Below are 21,487 nucleotides of genomic sequence, written 5' to 3'. Positions count from 1 at the left end.
GAACTGAGCTAAAATAGACCATTGCTGAAAATCTTAATGTAATTTCTGAGTACAAAAGTATAACATGACATAAGCTTAGCATTTCCCTGTATAGAGAAAATTCTGTTTCTGAGAAAATCTCTTGTTAGCATTAGCCACTGGCATTGTAAACTCAGGGTACTGGTTATTAAGAGCACCAGTACCTTAGTAAGGTACTTAATAAGTACCTTAAGTACCTAAGTAAAGTTTCTTAGCATTCAAATCTGTAAAACCCTGGTGTTTTGATTTCTCCCTTTCTCTTTTCTCTAACGCCAGAAACATTTATGGAACATTCATTTTGTATACAAAGAAAGAAAAAGTGAAAATTATTCATGGAGAATGCCAGTTTATTAAAATAAAATCTTTGCTATATTCTTTGCCCCAGTGCTGAGGGGGGGATGCATATGGTTTTAGGATACCTGTTAAAGTACACCCCTAAGCCAAAAGACACCTGAAAATCAGTAAAATTCATATGAACCATAGCAAGGTTACCAAAAAGAAACTTTTAGGCTTCTACTCCGATGCAAGGTGAAGGCTTATGGAAGTAAATCACACAGGATGTATTGCAGAATGATGCGGAATAGCTTTTGTATGTTCTAAGTATTCTGTGATGTATATATTGATATTTATGTTTGGTGGGTTGACTATATAAACATAGAAACCTTGAAAAATAATTTTTAAAAATGTATAACAAATTTTTAATGTCTAGTATCTGTACTTGAGGTATAAATGAACCTTCTCTTTTCCTTCTTCCAACCTAAATCCTGTGTTTTTTGCAAGGCATGGATTGGGTCCATGTCACAGTGGCTGTAGCATTTATTGTTAAGAGTCCACAGATTCTCAACTTTTTCCCATATTATATCTTCTTTTTCAGTGTATAAACTGATGGTACAAACCTTGCTTGCCTGGTTTATGACATCCTGAGTAAATTTTCCAGTAAATCTCAAATGTTGAGTTTTAAAAAAAAAGATTTGTATACTAATGTTAATTTAGAGGGCAGACATTACTACTAGTAAACACTGAAAAAGATTTATAGAATGAAGAATGAAGTTCAGTTTGTTTAGGTTCTAATAAATGTGGATGAACTATTTTTAGTATGAGTATTTTTAAAATATGCATTTCTTTTTATTGTTCTGTCATAATTCTTAATTTTCCTGCAGATCTTTGGATATAGGAAATCAAATGAATACTTCTGAGGAGACAAAAGTTACAAATGTTGGGTCTCAGGTAAGAAGACATTTAGATTATTTAAGTTTTTGCAAAAAGCGTTTGACATTGTGCTTCATTGGCTGAGGGGAAGGTTTTGCTCTTCAAGAAGTAAAATGACAAATTTCTTTGATGGCCTTTAAGCAGTTGACTTTTCTCTGTTTCATCAGATTGACAAAGTCTTTAACAGTATTGGAGCAGACCTCCTGACCAGTGGTGATGCAGAGCATAAAGAGGACGTGTTACAGAATAAACATAAAAGAGTACGTTTCTTCACTGCAGTTCTTTGTATTGTATGTATAATAGGACTTCCTCTAAACAGATTTTTGTTGGGAAATAGTGTTTAGCATCTTAAGAAATATTCTTTAGTTAGTTTTATGAAATTTAAAAGTTACCACTGGATCACGAGCTGGCCCATGTTGAGAATAAACATACTTAAGATTTTTAGTTGCTTTCTACTCAGCATCCCACATGGTAACATTTCTAGATTGCCTGACTCCTCTGTTTGTTCTGCTGTGCTTTGCCAGTCACAGCCCTTGGTAACTTCTGTGCCTCTTTTCTGCTTCCGATTTCAAATAATAATAAACAATAAAATTATACTTTCCCATTGAAATATTGGTTAGCATCCAGTATAAAAAAATCCTTCAATTTTGAGTCGCTGCTGAGAGCAGTTTTCTTCTCTTCATTCAGCAAATAAGAGTACCTGTGTGGGTAAAGCCGTGGAGCTACCAGACATTGTGGTTTACAAAACTATAAGAGAACACTCTGTGAGTTTACAGTTTAGCAAAGTTGATAAAAGAAAAAGACAAACACCAAATTTGATGCAACCATTGTGAAAGAATCTATTTATTTCTTCCCTGGCCTTTTGATGAGTCCCTAAAATAATTTTGGACTGAGATAGGAGGGACCCAAAAGAACCCAAGTTATTTTCTGGAGAGTGGGCCCGTTGTAGTACAGGCTTCCCCCACTAGGTGCGTGTTCTAGGAAGCCATCTGTATCAGTGTACCAACTGGTGGTGTTGTGAGAGGCTGCATTCAGCTTTGGTGAAATTTTTTTGAAAAAACTTCCAGTGTGTTTGCCCATTTCATGATGAGGGATTTACGAGCATACCTGCCTACACTTTGCTGAGTGGTCAGCAGTTTTTGACCAAAAATGGCTTAACCCCCATACCCTATCCTTCATATTTATCTGATACTGTCCCAAGAGAACTTTTTTTATTTCCCTGTATGAAAAAAGTCCTCAAAGGGAAACATTTTGCCAATGTGGAAGAAGTGAAACTAAAAACAGCAGAAGCACTAAGAGGCATCAAAATTGAAAAGTTCAAACTGTTTTGAGCAGTGGAAAAATGTCTAGATAGGTGTTACTGCATCAGATGGAGAGTACTTTGAAGGTGACTGAAGTTTAAACATGTAAGAATAAATATACAACTTTTTATAAGTAAATTCCAAGTTTTGGGGAGTTACTTCTCCTAGACTAGAGTTGAATAAGAGTCTCCCAATTTTATAAAATAAAATCACCTAATCATATTCTCATTTTCTGAAAAAATATGCTTCTAATGAATGGTTTTAAAATAATTATTTTCATATTGGAAATATTTTAGCACAAATTTTGTGAGTTTCTACCTAAAGTTAATCATTCTCTGCAGTTTGTTTAAAGTTAATTTGAAACATAACTTACCTGTTGCAATCACCAATACAGGTATTGTCAAACATACCAAGACATACTTTACAAAATAAGAAATTTGCTGTTTTTCAAATGGAATTATGATGTTGCCAGTTCAATGTTTATTTTCATTTTTTTAAGGCATCACTTACACTTGAAGAAAAACAAAAATTAGCAAAAGAACAGGAGCAAGCACAGAAGTTGAAAAGCCAGCAGCCTCTGAAACCCCAAGTGCACACACCTATCGCTCCAGTCAAACAGGTCAGAGTTCGTTTCTTTTTTTTTAAGCATACCATTCTTAAGGAGTAAGGTAGTAAAGAACTTAATCTGCTTTCGGGGTTTGTATAACCCTTTTACAGACTTTGTATTTCAAGAATACTTTACAGTTTCTAAAAACTGTGGGCAGAAAGGGTTTTCCAGCAACTCCTCAATAGCCTGTGTGGTGTATATGTTTCAAGATAATGCTTATTGCCAGTATGGAGGAAGCTAGATGAACAAGACAGTTTTTTTTGTTGTTGTCGTTTTTTAATATTAGGTGCTATGGTACTAATTCAATACTAATCACTTTGAAATGATCAGGAATATAGTATTCATGCATTTATGTATTTTTAAACAAAAGCAATTTTCAAATTTTGGCTTTTTAATTATAGTTGAGTTTGTAACTTGATTAGGAATATTTTTTCTATGGCCTGACCAGTATTTACCTCCTACTGTGTTCTAGGCAGTGTTATAGGTGCTGTTACTGTGGCGATGATTCATGTCCCTGCTTGTAGAGAATTTACATTCTTACTGGTTTCAGAAATAACTTCTTCTTCAAAGCTTTCTTGAAATTTTATTTTGTTATCTCTTCTTAATAGAAATTTTTTTTGCGCCAAGAGGCAAAATCCAGAATATTTTGTAGTTACTTAACATAATAATAGAGAAAATTTTTCACGAAATTTTGATAGAGTTAAAAATATAAAAATGATAAAGTATCCTTTTTTGTAATGGGAATTTACTAATGAGAAGAATACAGTTCTATTTTAAGAAAGGTAGGTGATATAATATTTCATTTGAGTTCAAAATTAGTGTTCCCTAGCAGCAAATTGTTTACAAATGTTCATTTGTAAAAAACCTACAGAAATACATACTGGCAGGTTGGATTTGGCCTCCGGGCCTTGGTTTGCGAACTTGGTGTAGACTGTTGAGCTTAATTTTCACTTGTCTGTTATAGTCTATCAAGCATTTATTCATTATAAAGTAATTTGGAATTCTTGGAGATGAAGTAATTCCCTCATGTTTTTCAAACTAAGGATTTTTTTAAGTATATTTTATTGATTATGCTGTTACAGTTGTCCCAATTTCTCCCCTTTTCTCCCCTCTCAGACTAAGGATTTGACAGACACACTGATGGATAATAACGTGTCATCTTTGACCAGCCTGTCTGTTAGTATCCCTAAAAGTTCTGCTTCGAGTACCTTCACCTCCGTTCCTCCCATGGGCCTTGGCATGATGTTTTCCACACCGATCGATAATACAAAGAGAAATTTGACAAATGGCCTAAATGCTAACATGGGCTTTCAGACTTCAGGATTCAGCATGCCCGTTAATACAAACCAGAACTTCTTCAGTAGTCCAAGCACACCTGGAGTGACCACGATGCCACTGGGAACACCTTCTGCTTTGCCAAACTTCAGTGCTGTGGGGGTCGCTCCTGCTGGTGGAAAGCAGACTCAACAAAGACCCACAGATATGTCTGCCCTTAATGATCTCTTTGGCCCTCAGAAACCCAAAGTTAGCATGAACCAGTTATCACAACAGAAACCAAGTCAGTGGCTTAATCAGTTTGCACCTCCTCAAGGGTCTCCAGGTGTGGGCAGTTCAGTAATGGGAACACAGATGAACATGATGGGACAATCTGCCTTTGGGGTGCAGGCTAACCCTTTCTTTAGCCCACAGAACTTTGCACAGCCACCAACTACTATGACCAATAGCAGCTCAGCTAGCAATGATTTAAAGGATCTTTTTGGGTGAGGTGTATTGCCTCTAATTTTGAAGGATTGCTTCAGTTTTAATCATGGGTGAACTGATCTACATCTTTATATAGGTTGCTTGGAGGAACTACTTCTGTGGGAAAATGAGTGGCTCTAAGACAGAAAACACCTGTTTCCATGCCAGCATAGTGGTTGTATGGACTTCTGTAAGAGTAGAAAGCATTTTTAAAGCATTGAGAATTTTTTTTTCTCTTACCATATTCAAGTTTTTAAAAGACCCAACCTGTATCTATCTCAAAGAGAAAAAAAAAGATGCTCGAGTATCTTGAATAGCGGAATTTTTAAATCAAATGTTTATTTTGCTTGAAAACCTGGTATTATTTTAAAAAATCTAGTTGATGGTAATTGCAGTTTTTATCTATTAAATACTACATGGTACACAGTCTGCCTTCAGAAGTCATTAGTCTTCATTTTAATGTGTGAAAAATCTTGATGCTGTATTGATTTGTTTGCATTTAGTATGACTGAGTGAGAAAATAATAAGCAAAACAAGAAAGGGATCAGGTTACTTGCTTTTTCCAATCTTCTCAGATGAACTGACGTTTAGTAGAAAAGACTGAGCAAAATTTAACATAATGTCGATTTCATTGGTTCAAACTAAAGGCGTTATTAACCATCTTAAATGCAAATTAATCATTGTAAATTATATTTTAGCATGGTCTGCCTCAAGTAGTAATTTTTTTTTTTTTTTTTTTTGCATTTACTTGGATATACTTAGAATCACTCTTTCCTATGGTATCACAGACAAAAGAGGCATGTACTGGTTTGTACAGATATGTGACAAAGCCCTCTGATGTGATTTCCCTGACTGCTGCCTTCATCTTGCGTCTGAACTCACAATTCTGAGGTTACAATACACATGAATTGCATTTTCAAAAGGAGATTTGTAAGAATTAAACTATATTTAGTGAGTAAAGTTTTGGGATTTCTGCTGTATTGTTTCAAATGTAATAAACTTGACTTCTATAAAAATGAGCGGTTGTATCTTCTGGCTACCAAGAGATCACTTTTGAGCTTACCGTGATAAAGTCTGACCTCACAACTGAAGTTTACTTCTTTTCTAGTAATATTTTTCTTTGATTTGCTGATACTTCATTCAATCACAAATGGAGCCTTATGCTATAAATGTGATTTGTATTTTGTTAAATTATATTCCATCATTATATGGTAACTTTAAAATGATCTTTCAGAGAAATATATATGTATTATAGTTGCTGCCATAGAATTTGTGGTTTTTTAAATACCTGAAACCAGCAATTATTTGAAATAAACCATATGCAGTTTAGTGTGCTGATACTGTCTATTCATTGAAATATATGTGTATACGTACAGTAAATTTCTCATTGACCACACAGAACTTGATTATAAAGTGTAATTTGATGCTAATTTTGCTGGCAGCATTCAGTAAGGCCGTACTTTAAAAAATACGAAGTCAGCTTTACATCTGGTTTCTTTACAAGCTGTGTACTTAGTTCTGTGGTTCTAGAGAAAGGACTCGCAGGATTGCTGAAGGAAGTAGCCAAGAAATGAAAAGCACTGGGAAGATCAAGTGTTTCGACAAACACATTCACACCTTGACCAGATTATGTCTTGTTTGTAACACAATAAGATTTCTGTGAGAAAAGTTTACATGGAATAAAATGGTTTCATGTTAAAGAGTTTTTCTTTGTAACAATTCAGTGGTCACTGCTTATTAGGAAGTGGCTTTTTATTTTGTAAAATACTTTGATGTCAGTATGTTGAATTCTAGTTAGAGGGAAAGCTTCATGTAATACATATACTTTGAACTTCTAAGTATAAAAATAGGTTATTTGAAAAAATATGGTATATAATTCTTAGGTAATTTTCGTATCTTGAAATTTGCTCATTGATTGAGGTATGGTGCTACATTTTTAGAGAATTTTTCCCTACACTTTATTTCCTCAAAGGTATATTATTTAAATAATTTTCAACAATTGAACTGTTACCGTTGCCTTTTTCTGTTGAGAAATTGCCTCTGAAAAATAGTTCTATTTTTAGGCTTGTATTTCTATGTGAACAGAATTTTCAAAGTACTAGATCACCTTAGCAGTTATTTTAGATATTGACAGCATTTAAGTTCCTTATGCTTAGAGTAGAACATTGGTAGGTTGAAAGTACCTGCAGACAAAAATTACAGGAAAGGTCCCCTTTTATCTGAATTGGCTCTTCTAATACTCAAGTGTGTGATATACGTAGAGGATGTGTAAAAGGAAAGGGAAATTGACTGTGTACTTGGTTTGCTTTTTATTTGGAATGCTATGACCCTTCTTTTCATCTGAACAAGTTAAGGAAGTAGTTTTTTGTTATGTTTATTTTTTTAACCTGTAAAATACCTCACATGCTTGCTTTTACATATTAAAGGAAAAGTATATGTGAAAGTACCTGACAGCAAGCACAGAGTATGCACCAAATAAATTTTAGCTTTGATAAAACATTCCATATTAAGTTGTGATTTCATGCTTCGTGATTGACTGGTCTTGAGAGAATTTTAGAGCAAAACAAATGATAAGAATTCAAACCACTGTATAGGAATTTAAAAGATTATGTCAGTGGCTTTCAAAATGTAACTGTGACATTCACTAAGAATGTATCTTATAATGCAAACCAGTATGTAAAATATATACTGGAAACAAAAGTTTCAGAAAACGTCTTGAATTTTTTATTCTATACTATTTATTAAAAAAAAACTGGTTACAACCTCTAAAGGGATTTCATGTTGTAGTTTGAATAAAAGTGAAATAATTCAGCCCTATGTTTGTCCAAGCAGACATAGAAACAGAGGGCCAGGGATTTACACGGCCTTTTCTGAGTTGGTCAGAGCCGGGAAGAGAAACTAGACTGTTTTCTAATCTGCAGTCCCATTCTCTCTACCATGTTGCATCCTTTCTGTGCTTTATTGTATTGAATTCTTCTGGAATAGCATTGGTAGAAGCTGTTTTACGTAGCAAATGTGTGTTCAGTGCTTACTGATTACCATAAATACATTTAGGTTGGAAAAATTGAGGCAGAGGGAGATGACAGAACAAAAGCTTAGTCAGAGCCTGTGGGCTGCTGCTCTGATTTGTGGGTGCAGCGGGCTGGGGGAGCCGGGTCAGCAGTGCTTGCAGCGTGGAGCGGAACTAAAGCATATGACCTCTAGGAGCAGGAGGTGCAGTGCAAAAAGCCATTTCACCAACATGGAGTTTGTTGGCTACTGGAAACGTTGTCCAAAGCAGCCAAGTTGCTCCAGCTACTCAGAGGATTTAACTACCTGGGATGCAAGCCATGGGTGTGATTTTAAATTTCCTAGTAACCACATTTTTTTTTTTAAAAGCAGGCAAAATTAATTCTAACAGTATATTTTATTTAATGGAATAGAGCCAAAATATCATTTTAACATATAATTGATACAACATTTAATGAGATAGTTTGCATTATTTTGTATACCTGGCCTTTGAGATCTAATATTTATTTTGCATCTCAATTCCAGCTAGCCACAATTTTAGATGCTCAGTAGCCAGTGTGACTGGCAGCTACTGTATTAGGTAGTGTAGGTATGTGTGGAAACTGAGTGGCCAAAAGACTGAACTGTGGCAATTACAATCTTACTGTTTCCCGGCTCCAAATTCATCCCTCTCGGACCTGCTTTGTAACACTGGAGTGGGACTCTAAATTTGTCTGCTTCACCCGCTTGACCAAGTGGCAGGCGTCATAGATGGAGGACCCTGAGGTAGCAGTGTAAAGCAGTAGCAGCTGGAAGACACTTCACTCTGGGTTTTGGTTCTCCATTTCCTTTTGTAGGAGTCCAGGGGTTCTAGGGGAGGAGCTCCCGCTTACCGTGCCTCAGGCCACGCTGCCAGCCCTGCAGCCACTTTGGAGCAGCTCCCCTGAGCTGCTTCTACGGCCCCTTGGCCATTTCCTCAGGCAGCTGTCTTCCCACTCCGGGGCCTGTTCCCTCTGACAAGGGGTTCTGTGGACACCACACCCTCTCCAGTGAAGTTGGGCGCTCAGCCTGGGGGAGGAAGAAAGCCTCTCCTAGTTTCCAGTTCCTTCCTTTTTTTTTTTTTTTTTTTACTTTCAGAGATGGTAGCTGCTTTTTTGCAGCTGTTACTTCTGCACTCCTCAGAGTCCTTTTTTATCCTTTTAAATAATCACTTTCTTATTAACAATTATTAAAATATTCCTATTTAAATATCGGGCGTGGTTTCTATCTCCTGACCTTACTCTCTGATATACTCCTGAATCTACTAAGCTATTTTCTTTTTTCTTTTTTAATATATTTTATTGATTATGCTATTACAGTTGTCCCATTTTTTTTCCTCCTCTTTATTCCCCTCTGCCCTGCATCCCTTACCCCCAGCATTCTCCCACCTTTAGTTCATGTCCATGGGTCATACACATAAGTCCTTTGGCTTCTCCATTTCCTATACTATTCTTAACCTCTCCCTGTCTATTTTCTACCTACCATTTATGCTTTTTATTCCCCGTACATTTCCCCCCATTCTCCTCCCTCTTCCTTCCCACTGATAACCCTCCATGGAATCTCCATTTCTGTGATTCTGTGCCTGTTCTGGTTGTTTGCTTTGTTTGTTTTTGTTTTTAGGTTCAGTTGTTGATAGTTGTAAGTTGTCATTTTACTGTTCATCTATTTCTGATCATCTTTTTCTTAGGTAAGTCTCTTTAACATTTCATATAACAGCTTGGTGATGATGAACTCCTTTAGCTTTACCTTGTCTGGGAAGCACTTTATCTGCCCTTCCATTCTAAATGATAGCTTTGCTGGATAGAGTCATCTTGGATGTAGGTCCTTGCCTTTCATGACTTTGATTACTTCTTTTCAGCCCTTGCTTGCCTGTAAGGTTTCTTCTGAGAAATCAGCTGATAGCCTTATGGGAACTCCTTTGTAGATAACTCTCCTTTTCTCTTGCTACTTTTAAGATTCTCTCCTTATCTTTAATCTTGGGTAATGTAATTATGATGTGCCTTGGTGTAGGCTTCCTTGGGTCCAACTTCTTTGGGATTCTCTGAGCTTTCAGGACTTCCTGGAAGTCTATTTCCTTTGCCACATTAAGGAAGTTCTCCATTATGTTTTCAAATAAGTTTTCAATTTCTTGCTCTTCCTCTTCTCCTTCTGACACCCCTATAATTTGGATGTTGGAACGTTTAAAGTTGTCCTGGAGGTTCCTAAGCCCTCTGCTCACTTTTTGAATTCTTGTTTCTTCCTTCTGTTCTGGTTGAATGTTGATTTCTTCCTTCTGTTCCAAATCATTGATTTGAGTCCCAGTTTCCTTCCTGTCACTGTTGGTTCCCTGTACATTTTCCTTTATTTCATTTTGCATAGCCTTCACTTCTTCCTCTATTTTGTGACCATACTCAACCATTTCTGTGAGCCTCCTGACTACTATTGTTTTGAACTGCATCTGTTAGGTTAACTGTCTCTTCATTGCTTAGTTGTATTTTTTGAGTTTTGATCTGTTCTTTCATTTGGGCAATTTTTTTTTGCCTTGGCGTGCTTGTTACATAGTAAGGGGCTAAGCCCTAGGTATTCGCCAGGCTAGGGTAACCCACCTTAATGCTGTATTTGGGGGAGGGGATCTGAGAGGGAACAGTGCTACTTGCTTGGCTCTCAGCCAGCTTTTAATCACTTCCCCAGCCACCCACCAGCAAAGTGGGCCCTTCTGGTTCTGATTCCTCATGGGTGCATTTGTATATGTTCTGGGACCCTGTGGGTCTCTCCAGTGAACTCTCCTGTGAGGCTGGGAATTCCTCCTGCCACCGCAACCACCACAGGTTTTTATAGTCAGAAGTTTTGAGGCTTTATTTCCCTGCACTGGAACCCTGGGTTGCACAGTCTGTCTTGCTCCCCAGTTGTTCTTTCCAGTTTATTTGTGTGCAAATGTGAGACCACCCTCTTTACCAGACACTGTCTCACCTACCCCAGTCTTCCAGCCGCCACCTTGCTGTGAGTCCTCTCCACCCTGGCTGCCCATCTCCACCCCTCCTACCAGTCTGGATGAATGTTTCTTTAACTCCTTGGTTGTCAGATTCGCATACAGTTCAATTTCCTGGCAGTTTTGGTGGTTTTTTTGTTTTTAATATTTTTGTCCTTTTTTTGGTTGTGTGAGGAGGCACAGTGTGTCTATCTTCACCTCCATCTTGGCTGGAAATCTCTAAGCTCTTAAATTAAGGCTGTACTTAAGCTGCTAGCAAAGGCCATATGGAGTTACATGTATATACCTAGCCTATGTTAAAAACTTTCCTTTCTTAGGAGTTCTTTTGAAATGTGCCTGTCAAGGAAATACAGTTTAGCTATTTTAATTATACCTATTTGATGCCGTTCCAATTTTTATCTTTTTTTCCTTTTCTACTTTTTGGATACATTCCTTTGCATAATGGCCTAGATTGTTAGGAAAGCCAGTGTTTGACTTTCATATAAAAGTAAATGAGATCGAGACTTTAATGTCTGGAATTCAAACATAATAATCAACATTCATGCTTCTCTTCCAAGTCTGTCTTTAAAAGCTTTCCAGTCTTCCTACACTCAGTGATCAAGGGAATGTCAGATGTTGGGTATTCCATGGGCACGGTAGAAGTGCCTAGACGTTGGACTCAGATAAAGTTGGGTTTTGTTTTTAAGGTTTTTTTTTAATTCAGGGGAAAATTATATCATTTATGCTATAGGGGAAGGGATACATTTATACTGTAAGGAGGTGGGCCGGGATGCTTTAACAATTGTCATGTGTTGGTAGAGATCCAAAATTGTTTTTAAGAAACTCTTGTCTCTACCAGAAGGTGCTCTTAACATCACTTTTGTGAGTCAATGGAAAGGCCTCTGGTGGGGGCGGTGTGCTCATCGGACTGCTCCAGCTTCAGGAGGGGGGACCATCTTGGCCCATCTCCAAGGATGGCAGGGACCTGCCCGTAATCAGCAGTAATGCCTGTACTCTACGTATTCGTTGGAAAACAACCTTTAACTTTCTTGCCCAATGTTCAAAATCTCATTTTTGAGAAATGTTTATGGAGGAAACCAAAAATGGAGTAATCCAGCTGTTTCTCTTGAAATGAAGCCTACAGGGGAGACCTTTGTGCCTGATTGCCACCTTTGGGTCACGCATCGGGTTCCTTTACCACACTTAACTTTGGACTGGATTGCGAAACCGGCGTTCATGCCGGGAATGACTCTGGTTCACTCTAACATACAACAGCTTCTTTAGGACCCACAGGAGAAATTCCAGGGTTCAGTTCAGGAGTGAATGTGCTTTTAAGCAACTAGTTTGCCCTTTTAAAAATCTGCAAGTAATGTAACAAATCACATATTGACAGTTGGGCGGTTCAGGCAGAATTGCAGGCTATGGGCTGCAAATATGTAGGAGGTTAAAAATATTCCTTGTTCGGCAATTACCCTTTGGCTTTATCTGATTTTTAAAATTCTGATATCTCCTTTACTCTGATTTCCTTTCTTTCTTTTTCCAGGTTTTATGTCATGTTCTCAGAAAGCCCCAATTTAGAATAAGGTAGAGTAGAAATAAATATATGGGGTGAATGAGTTTAAATCTTGGCTTTCACCAACCAAATTAAGTTTTTCCAGCTATGCAATGAGGATCACTCTTTACCTCATTAGGAGGAAACGAGGTCAAAATTGTGAGGCACCTGGCAAGGCTCCTGGCACGTGGAGGGTGCTGAGGAGAGATCCCCACCTTCCTTATGAGGGACCTACACGTCTAAAATAAAACCTGCTAGAAAAAAAAACATGCTAGATATCTCACCTAGCATGATTTGAACACCTTTATTTTTCAGGAAAAAAGTGAACAGGTTTTAGGCTTGGCACTGTCAGATTCTTGGGACAAATAGTAATGGAGATGTGGGCCTTACCCTCAAAGAATCTGCACCGTGGTTATAAAGGCAGCGGAGTAAGCAGACAAGTGCAGGACAGTGCAGTTCGTGCTGTGACCGATCTGCAGAGGACAGCCGCCCCACCTGGACCAGGGCGTTGGGAGGGCTCCTTCAGAGGACGTGGGCCTGCACTTGGCCTTGCCAAGGAGCCTTTTTAGAATAGTTTTTGATGCTGTCAAACGATTGCTTAGGAATGACATTTTCCCAAATTAAACTGGACACCCTGGGGAGGGGATTAGAGCAGATGACTCTCAAGGTCCTTTTGAATTCTGGGGTTGTATGACAGTGCTTGAATTAAGGCAAGCCTGGTCAAATGACTTGATTACCAGGAGAGGTGGAATTAATGTCAGCTGCTTAAAACACCTCCTATTAGATTAAGCCAGGGACGACAGCAAGGCCAGGTGCAGAGTGAGTGAGGATTGTATCATTTTGTAGCTAATAATTTATGCTTCACTGAACATTTCAGAAATTTAAGAATCCACATGTACAGGCTTAATAAACGTATGCAGAATACATCAATTTATTCCGGGTGGTGGTGGGGGAATGAATGCCTGGCATAAATGTATTTAGTGTATAAACTACCAGAAGATGTCACTGTTTCCTAAGTAATGGTCCATTTATAGCCACACCCCCCACAACCCCCTTTTCAGGTACATTTTTTGAATGTTGACAGGCTGTGACAGATTAATAAGAATACGTGGCTTCTGGTATTTAAACTATGAGGAGGATAAAGCCTCACCAGAAATACTTGCCCAACATGTGTAGTTTTGTTCCATCTTAATTCTTCATGCCCAAATACGAACCCTGTTTATCGCTCTGTATATTGAAACTCTATGGACACTCCAACTTCCACCTGCACTTTCAAGAAAAGCAAAGGTGGTAAGAAATTCTCCAAAGTATACTCTGATCTTGACTTCCTCCCACATTTTGGGGGTTGCATTATGATGCATATTTTTTCAAATCACTGTCCCTGGTGTGTAAAGCAAAATGGAATGTGTTTCCATGCTGCAGTGACACTGAGTGAAATGAACCCGTATCTCCCCAGTCACTCACAAATAGGGACTTCGGACCAAGTGTGAGCCAATCTGTACTCGGCGACCACACAGTAATATATGTTAAAGGAAAATAAATTCTGTTGTTTTTACAGCCAGGGGACAGACTAAAAAAAGTGGATATTTGGATGTCTTATGTTGGGGGTGATGGGGAGTGGGATTCTCTGAGATGAAATGATAAATAACGTGTTAGAGGCAACGGGCGGCAGCCAGCAGATGAGGGTATGATTTCTGGTCCAGCTCTGTGAAATACCTCAGAAGAACTAAGTCCATCCATCACACTGTGACTAAAGTGGAGTAGTTTGCCCACCCCGGTTCTCTAGGTAGTTATAAGTCTCAAAGAAACAATGAAAAATGAAGTTAAAAGTGATTCAGAAATATAAGGAATCCAGGTACTAAGTAAATCCTAAGAAAAATATAAAAATACTTAGAAATTATTCCATGCTGTGTAAAGACATTCCATATTTTTGTATTTTGATTACTTGACTTTTAAATTTATTAATGGGGAAAATGACGTCTAATATCTAGACAGTTACAATGATAGACTGGAAGTGGAACTTGATATATGTTTCTAGTGTGTCCATGTATGTGACCATGTGTTATAAAGTGTTACAGAGATGTTTTATTTCTTAAAAATAGTATAAAATTATGTTCCTAAGGTAATTTAGCAACATAGCCACATTAAATTCCAGTACCCAACTCAGAGTGAGCTGAAATGTAACGGGACTAACGGTGCTTTACTGTGGACTGGAAGCAGTGTGGTATCATGAAGTGAGCATGGGAATCGGATGGTTTAAATCCTGGCTCCACCAAAGGCTGTGTAACTTTGGACAAGTTCTTGAGTTTGAGCCTCAGCTTTCTGATATGTGAAATGATGAAAATATCTGTTTGGTCATTCTACCTGTCATGTCTGCCTTTTCATTCTATTTTATGAGAATGAAATGAGATAGGAAACTTTAGTCAGGAGGACAGATAAGGAAGCAGTTACAGTAGAATGGGGTAAGGGTTCCCATTCATCTCCCCTTAGAAAGGATATCTTGTTTGAAAGTGCATTGCTTAGGTAATTTCTCTAAAAAAGCTGTTAGGTGCTTTTATTTTATTTATTATTTTTATTGTTGTTGTTCTATTACAGTTCTCCCAGCTTTCCCCCTTTTCCTCCTCTACCCAGCCCACGCCTCACCCCCACAGTCAATCCCCACACCGTTGTCCATGTCCATGGGTCATTCACACGTGTTCTTTGGTTAGTTCCTTCACCTTCTTTCCACCATTATCCCCCTCCCCCTCCCCTGGCAGCTGTCAGTTTGTTCCATGTTTCCATGTCTCCAGTTCTATTTTGCTCATTAGTTTATTTTGTTCATTAGAGTCCTGTTATAAGTAGGACCATATGTTATTTGTCTTTCACCACCTGGCTTATTTCACTTAGCTTAATACTCTCCAGTTCCATCCATGCTGTTACAAAAGGTAGGAGCTCCTTCTTTCTTCCTGCTGTGTAGTATTTTATTGTGTAAATGTACCACAGTTTTTTAATCCACTGATCTACCGATGGGCATTTAGGCTGTTCCCAGCATTTGGCTATTGTAAATAACGCTGGTATGAACATCAGGATACATAAGTTCTTTTGAATTGGTGTGTCTTATCAGACTTGGGTAGATGGTGGCAATCTCAACCCTGAGGCTAATGCATAACATAACTAATGTTATGTTAACCTCTCTCTCCTTTTCAATTACAGTTTACATTCAGTATTATTCTGTATTAGTTTCAGGTGTACAGCATAGTGGTTAGAGAATCATGTACTTTAGAGAGTGGTCCCCCCCACCATTTTAAGTACCCATCTGGCCCCATACATATTTTACTATTGGTTTGCCCTACTTTTTGGAGAAACTTTTTAATAAAAGCAAGCAGATTAGTTGTGTCATCGTAAAAACAAGCTCAGTTGTATTTATCTCTAAAATGTTCACAGTAGCTAGCACGAGCTCACCTAGTTAGATGCTCGATGACATTGGGAAAGATGGAAGGATTCTGAGTACATCTTTCCTGAGTTACATTAAGGCAGTCTCCCATGCCTATGGTGGGCTCCTAGGATCCCAGTGTCCCAGGCACCTCGACCACACAAGCCCAGGAAATGGGTTTAAGGATCTAGACCGAGATCTCCACAGCTTACCTTGGACAAATCGAGTCATTAAAACTGCTTGTTTTGTTTCACATAGTTGTTGTAAGAATCAAATGAAATATTTGAAAGTGCTTCATGTCCAGGTTTGACTATTAATAAAGATGAATATTAAATACAGGAGAAGTGCAATGAAAAACAAGTTTTCTATAGATTCCAATTAGTAGTAATGATAGTTACCAACAATATTCAAATTTGAAAGGCTTGAGAGAAGTCCTAGGTAAAATAGAGACTTCTGTGCTGGTCTCAGTGTGGTCTGGGGCAGGGGAGGGTAGGAGTACAGAGTCGGGTGAAGAAAGGCGTTGTTTGGAAACCCGTGGAAAGGGGAAAGCTGTGCAGAACCCAGGAGAGAAGGAACCTTGTCTCCTTATGAAGTTTATTTAAAAAAAAAAAAAAGGTAACCAGTTTGGGCATTGGCTCTAAACCAGGTTAAAATTTTCCACCTAACACTTTGATTGGATTAGATTAATTTTCTTGAATATATTGTATCTTCAAGTGGTTTGGGATTTGTTTGTTTGCTTTTTCTTTCTTGGTCTAGGTAGCAGATTGGAATGGCCTGGCTCATAACCAGCCTCTGAGCTCCCCTTTTTTCACTCTCGGAGACTGGATTCCTCATCAAATGGTCAGGCTTGCCTGTGGGGCATTGGGCAGAAGCAGTGTTGGTATTACATGGTGTGGATTTTAAGTCATTGAAATAGTCAGAAGTCTTTATCTCTGAGGAGCAGAGTAAATTAAAAGAGAGCAATTTGCAATAAGGATGCAGGTGTTTCGTGATACCCCACGGTTGGGCAGCGGGGTCTGGGCAGGCAGGGACTGGCAGGGCATTAGATGCATGAACATCCTGAGCTGGGTCGTTTCATTCCTCTCGCTCTTTGCCAGGCCAGTGTTCTCTGTATCTCCAGTAAATAAAGTGAACTGTAGCCACTCCACACAGTCAAGTTCCAGGGTCCTGCGAGATTAACTAGCAGTTTTTCAATTCCAGCGTTGAGTTACCGGGAGAATTGCTGCACACCTACTTTCCTCTGCCTTTGTTGTATTTGATATTTTGAGATAGGAGCATGTTTTAACGAATTATATAATGTTCAAGATCGTTGCCCTACTGTGTTTTTCTCCACTTAGCAGACCAGCCACCTCTCAGAAATTGTGCAAGCTTCTCCCAGGCGCCATGTTCTGTCATGCAAGTCTCTGCTCTCACATTTTTCCCTTCTGTTTGCCTCACTTTTTCTTATCCCTGAAAGCTTACACCACCCTGCCCTCATCTAGGAGGTCCCCCCTAACCCCCTAAATCAGGGGTCCTTGCCTGTGCTCCTGTACCCCATGGGTGGCACTCACTGTGATGGACCTGCTTGTTTCCTGGTTGGTTGGTTTCTTCATGGGGGATATCACAGTAACCATTATCACCAGCGCCTCCAAAGGGCCTGCCACATAGTAGGCCCTCAAAGAAAGATATGAGTGAATAAATGATTAAAATGAGCCTCAGTTCTGAAAAGTCCGGTTTTATATTGTTTCTACTATCAGCGGCCCTGGAGTGGAGGTTAAGAGTGCAGGCTCTAATGCTAGACTTCCTGGGTCCATATCCCCTCTCTGCTTAGTTTCCTAGCCGTGTGAACTTGAGCAAGTTTGCTTAAACTCTCTGCGCCTTGGTTTCCCTATCTATAGTTGGTATAAGGATAGTACTATCCTTATACCAACCTCCTACCTTGAGGAGCGTTGTGGGGATTAAATGAGGTAAGTGCTTCAAGTCTGGCACCTAGAAAGGGCTCCATAAATGTTAGTTATTATTATCATCAGCCATCTAAATCACCACCAAAAACTATTGTCGATTCAGGTGTATTCTGTAAGCAATACATTCTGCAGGGATGGTTGGTGCTCTTAGCAGTCATTGACCCTTAAGAGAGATTCAGGTGGCCTTGGCCAATAGTGCTTCCATTATTTGCTCTAGAAGATTAGTAACCCAAGGGTATCTGGGAATTAAGGAACGCGTTTGAAGCCCCACCGGTGGGTGCTTTCTGTTGCCAGAGAGTATGTTTATCCTATTTTGATTGCATTTGCTTCTAATGAATGAGCAAGCTTTTTGGAAACCTAGTGGAGTGATTTGATGTAGGATTTCCGGGGTGATAGCATTCTCAGCCCTGAGGGTTTGTGGGTAGCAAAGTTGATGGCAAAGAAAGTATCCTTTTAAAAGCACGGGCTGGACAAGATTTTCTTTTTGTAGAAATGGAGAAGCTGCTCCTAAAATTTATATGAAAATGCAAAAGACTCGGACTGGTCAAAGTAATTTTATTAAAGGAACCATGTTGGAGGACTTTCATTTTCCAATTTCAAAACTTACTGTAAAGCTGCAGTTCAGACATTGTGGCGCTGGCATAAGGATAGACATGAAGGTCAGTGAACTAGAAATGAGACCCCAGAAATAATCTGTGTGTTGATGTTCAGTTGATTTTTGACAAAAGTGCCCGGGCATTCCATTGGAGAAAGGATAGTCTTTGTACCAAATCATGCTGAAATTACTGGATATCCACATGGAAAAAGGTGAAGTTAGATGTTTCTCATACTATTCACACAAATGAATGCAAAATGGACCATCGACTTAAGGGTAAGAGTGAAGGCAAAACTTTTAGAAGAAAAAAATAGGAGAAAATCTTTAAGACCTCGGGTTAGGCAACCATTTCTTAGCTATATGAACGAAAGCACAGTCCATATAAGGAAAAAGAAAGATAAGTTAGACTTCATCAAAATGAAATTTTTTTGCATTTCAAAATATAGCATGAAGAAATTAAGCAGCAGACTGAGAAAAACATTGGCATATCTGATAAGGGATTTATATTGAGACTACATATTCATATACTTCAGTAATAAGACAAACATGTAAAATGGGCAAAATATTTGAATAGAAATTTCATCCGAAAAAGATATGCAAATGACTGATAACGCACACGACAAGATGGCAGCATCGCCTACGGAGGCATCGTCCTGCTGCCCACTAATGTGGGAGCAACATGTGGCATTTCACCCCAGGCCAACCCCAGGTGCCAGACCCTGTGGGGCAGAGGACAGGTGGCTGGCAGGCATGGGGGAACGAACACCTGACTTTGTCTCTGAGGCTTCCTGGAGGATGTGATATCTCAGGGAGACTTAAGAATCCCTTGAAGTTACCCTGATGAAGGGTGAGGAGAGCTACCCAGGCAGAGGGGACCGCTTGAGCAAACCCCAGGGTCAGTAGGGAGCCTGCCGAATTCAGTGAAGTGCCAGTATGATGGGCAGAGTGACAGTCAAGCCCGGGGGTCCCCCATGGGGAGCTTTGTGTGCTATGATCAAGAACTTGGATTTATCTTGAGGGCCACGAGGACCAGTGAAGAGTTCTAAGCAGGTCCATGACCAGCTCAGGTATCTTCAATTAGAGGGTCCCAGGGGCACCTGTGCATCACACCTGCCGAGATCCTGCCCTGTTGATCAGGAGCAAATAAATGCCCCCCTAGATGTCCGTGGCCTGTGTTTTGCACTTAGCCTCCTCCAGAACAAGCATTTCTCCAAGGACCACATCCACACTAGCGTTTGGCTGAGAAACTGCTCACGGCTCCCACGAGGAGCCTCGGAGTCATAATGTAGTGGCTGAGAGCCTGTCAGCAGGGCCAGATCTCAGAAACGCAGAGGACTTGTAAATGTTTCATACACTCCATCCTGGGTGCCTGCTCTGGCTGAGAGCCCATTAATAAGTCCCAGCAGCGGAGGGGCAGGTATTGTGCTGGTTACTATAGCATCACCTTGGAAAGGATCACTCAGTGATCACAGCCAAGCTGAATGAGGCCGGAGGGGGATGTGGTCAGAAGCAGCAGGAGGGGCTGGAGATAGGCGCACATGCTGTCGCTGGTCTCGCTGGTCTCAGAGCACCTTGTGGGTTGGAGCCCACTTCAGCTGCTCCAGCTGCAGCCCAGGAAGGAGCGAGGCTGTGCTCAGCCTGAGACAGCACCACGAGCTGCTGCTGAGCTTGGAGCTTTGCAAGGGGCTGAATTCCCAGCCAGACCTCCCTCAGCCTCTTTATTTGAGGGGTGAAGGGTGTTGTCTCAACTTGAAAGATCTGGGCTGAGTTTCATCTCCTTTTTGATTTTAAGTAGTTAACCTGCAGGGAAACTGACTTCGAAGTGTTCATCAAGGAAAGCAAAGTGGTCCCCACGCTGGAGACGTGAAAGGATGACAGTTTCTGAGACTGGCTGTTAGCGGCTCAGCTGTAGGTGTGTCCCCCATTGAAAATGCCGTTTAAAGCATTTGATACCTTCAGAGAGAAAATTCTGAAACCTGGAAAGGAAGGAGTGAAGAATGCCGTGGGAGATTCCTTGGGGATTTTACGAAGGTAAAGTTTGAATGCAAACTTGAGGTTTATTTCTGAGTAGCTTCCTACTGCCAATGCTTGAGAGATTTTGCTTAATGTTTTTAAAGCCGTATTTTAATAAGGAGAAGGTGGGTCAGATTAGATGGCTTCTGGAGCCCCTTGCAGCTCCAACAGACTATGCCTGGGGAGAAGTGGGTGCGTCAAAAGTATAGGGTTGAATTAGGGAAATGCCAAGACATGCATTCTGCTTATGCAGCAGGGTTAGCACTTGCTAGACATGGTGATATTATATATTGTGTGTTTGGCATTGAATCAGAAAAGACTCAGGAAAATAATATTCCTTGTTAATCCTATAGGAGTGGCAAATATGATTATGCTTTGAGCTGAAATAATTTTTAAGACTTTATTACTTCATTTTTTTTACTATTAATGAAAATAAGATGTTTGCCAATTGTTTAGCTTGTTGTATAAACTATATACAGTGGTTCCTGATTGTGCAGTTTTCAAAGAGAAGTGTAGTTACACCAATAGTTTGAGGAAGGTAACGAAAAATTAGTGTTCTTTAAAACAGAAAATCTTACAGGATTACAGTGGGAAAATGTTAAGCACTATCACTGAATTGAATGTTTTTGTCCAAACAAAAATACAATTAAAAAAAATTAAAATATATTATTATTGAAAGGAGAGTTTGCCATAAATGAATTGATGTGACATTTTAATTTGTGATTTTTTAAATAGACATAGTAAATGCCTTTCTGGGTTTTATTGATGAGTGAATAAGCGGTCCTCGTGTGTAAGGTGAAATGACTCCCTTACTCTCTCTGATATAAATAAATGAGACAAACATCCTTGCTAGGATTTTTATGTGTTTAAATGATTATTTCTAATCATGATGAGCGAAAATGTCACCGGGCATCTTCTTTTAACTTTTCTGTGTTATCTCTTAAATTTAAAAATGTTAGCATTGAAAGGACTGTTTCTGGGCACACTGAGATTCACTCCATTTCTCATGTTTTATAACACCAGGGCTCCTGCACTTGAGTCTGATTGAAACCGTTTTGCTTTTTTACTGTGTCACTCTCGGTGAGCTTCCACAGTCAGAAAACTGGGTTGGGCACTTCTTTAA

The 21,487-nt window shown here is 39.3% G+C and overlaps 2 protein-coding genes across 6 annotated transcripts in view; both read left to right on the top strand.

Annotated features, from left to right (window-relative positions):
• The window catches only part of SCYL2 (SCY1 like pseudokinase 2), a 56,760-nt gene extending 49,388 nt beyond the window's left edge, over positions 1–7,372 (top strand). For all 4 annotated transcript variants that reach the window (XM_045826506.1, XM_045826502.1, XM_045826504.1 and 1 more), the window contains 4 exons: positions 1,179–1,245; positions 1,395–1,487; positions 3,028–3,147; positions 4,252–7,372. In XM_045826506.1, the coding sequence (XP_045682462.1) occupies positions 1,179–1,245; positions 1,395–1,487; positions 3,028–3,147; positions 4,252–4,899 (928 nt within the window). In that variant the 3' untranslated portion in view covers positions 4,900–7,372. The remainder of the gene's footprint in view (positions 1–1,178; positions 1,246–1,394; positions 1,488–3,027; positions 3,148–4,251) is intronic.
• A 12,909-nt stretch (positions 7,373–20,281) lies between these two features.
• SLC17A8 (solute carrier family 17 member 8) overlaps positions 20,282–21,487 on the top strand; it is a 40,401-nt gene continuing 39,195 nt past the window's right edge. For both annotated transcript variants that reach the window (XM_045826562.1, XM_045826561.1), the window contains exon 1: positions 20,282–20,382. In XM_045826562.1, the coding sequence (XP_045682518.1) occupies positions 20,282–20,382 (101 nt within the window). The remainder of the gene's footprint in view (positions 20,383–21,487) is intronic.

The sequence above is a fragment of the Phyllostomus hastatus genome, unplaced genomic scaffold (assembly GCF_019186645.2).
Source record: "Phyllostomus hastatus isolate PE091 unplaced genomic scaffold, TTU_PhHast_1.1 phas_scaffold_755, whole genome shotgun sequence".
NCBI lineage: Eukaryota > Metazoa > Chordata > Mammalia > Chiroptera > Phyllostomidae > Phyllostomus > Phyllostomus hastatus.
Note: the sequence above shows the minus strand (reverse complement) of the source record. Positions and strands in the feature narration are given on the sequence as shown.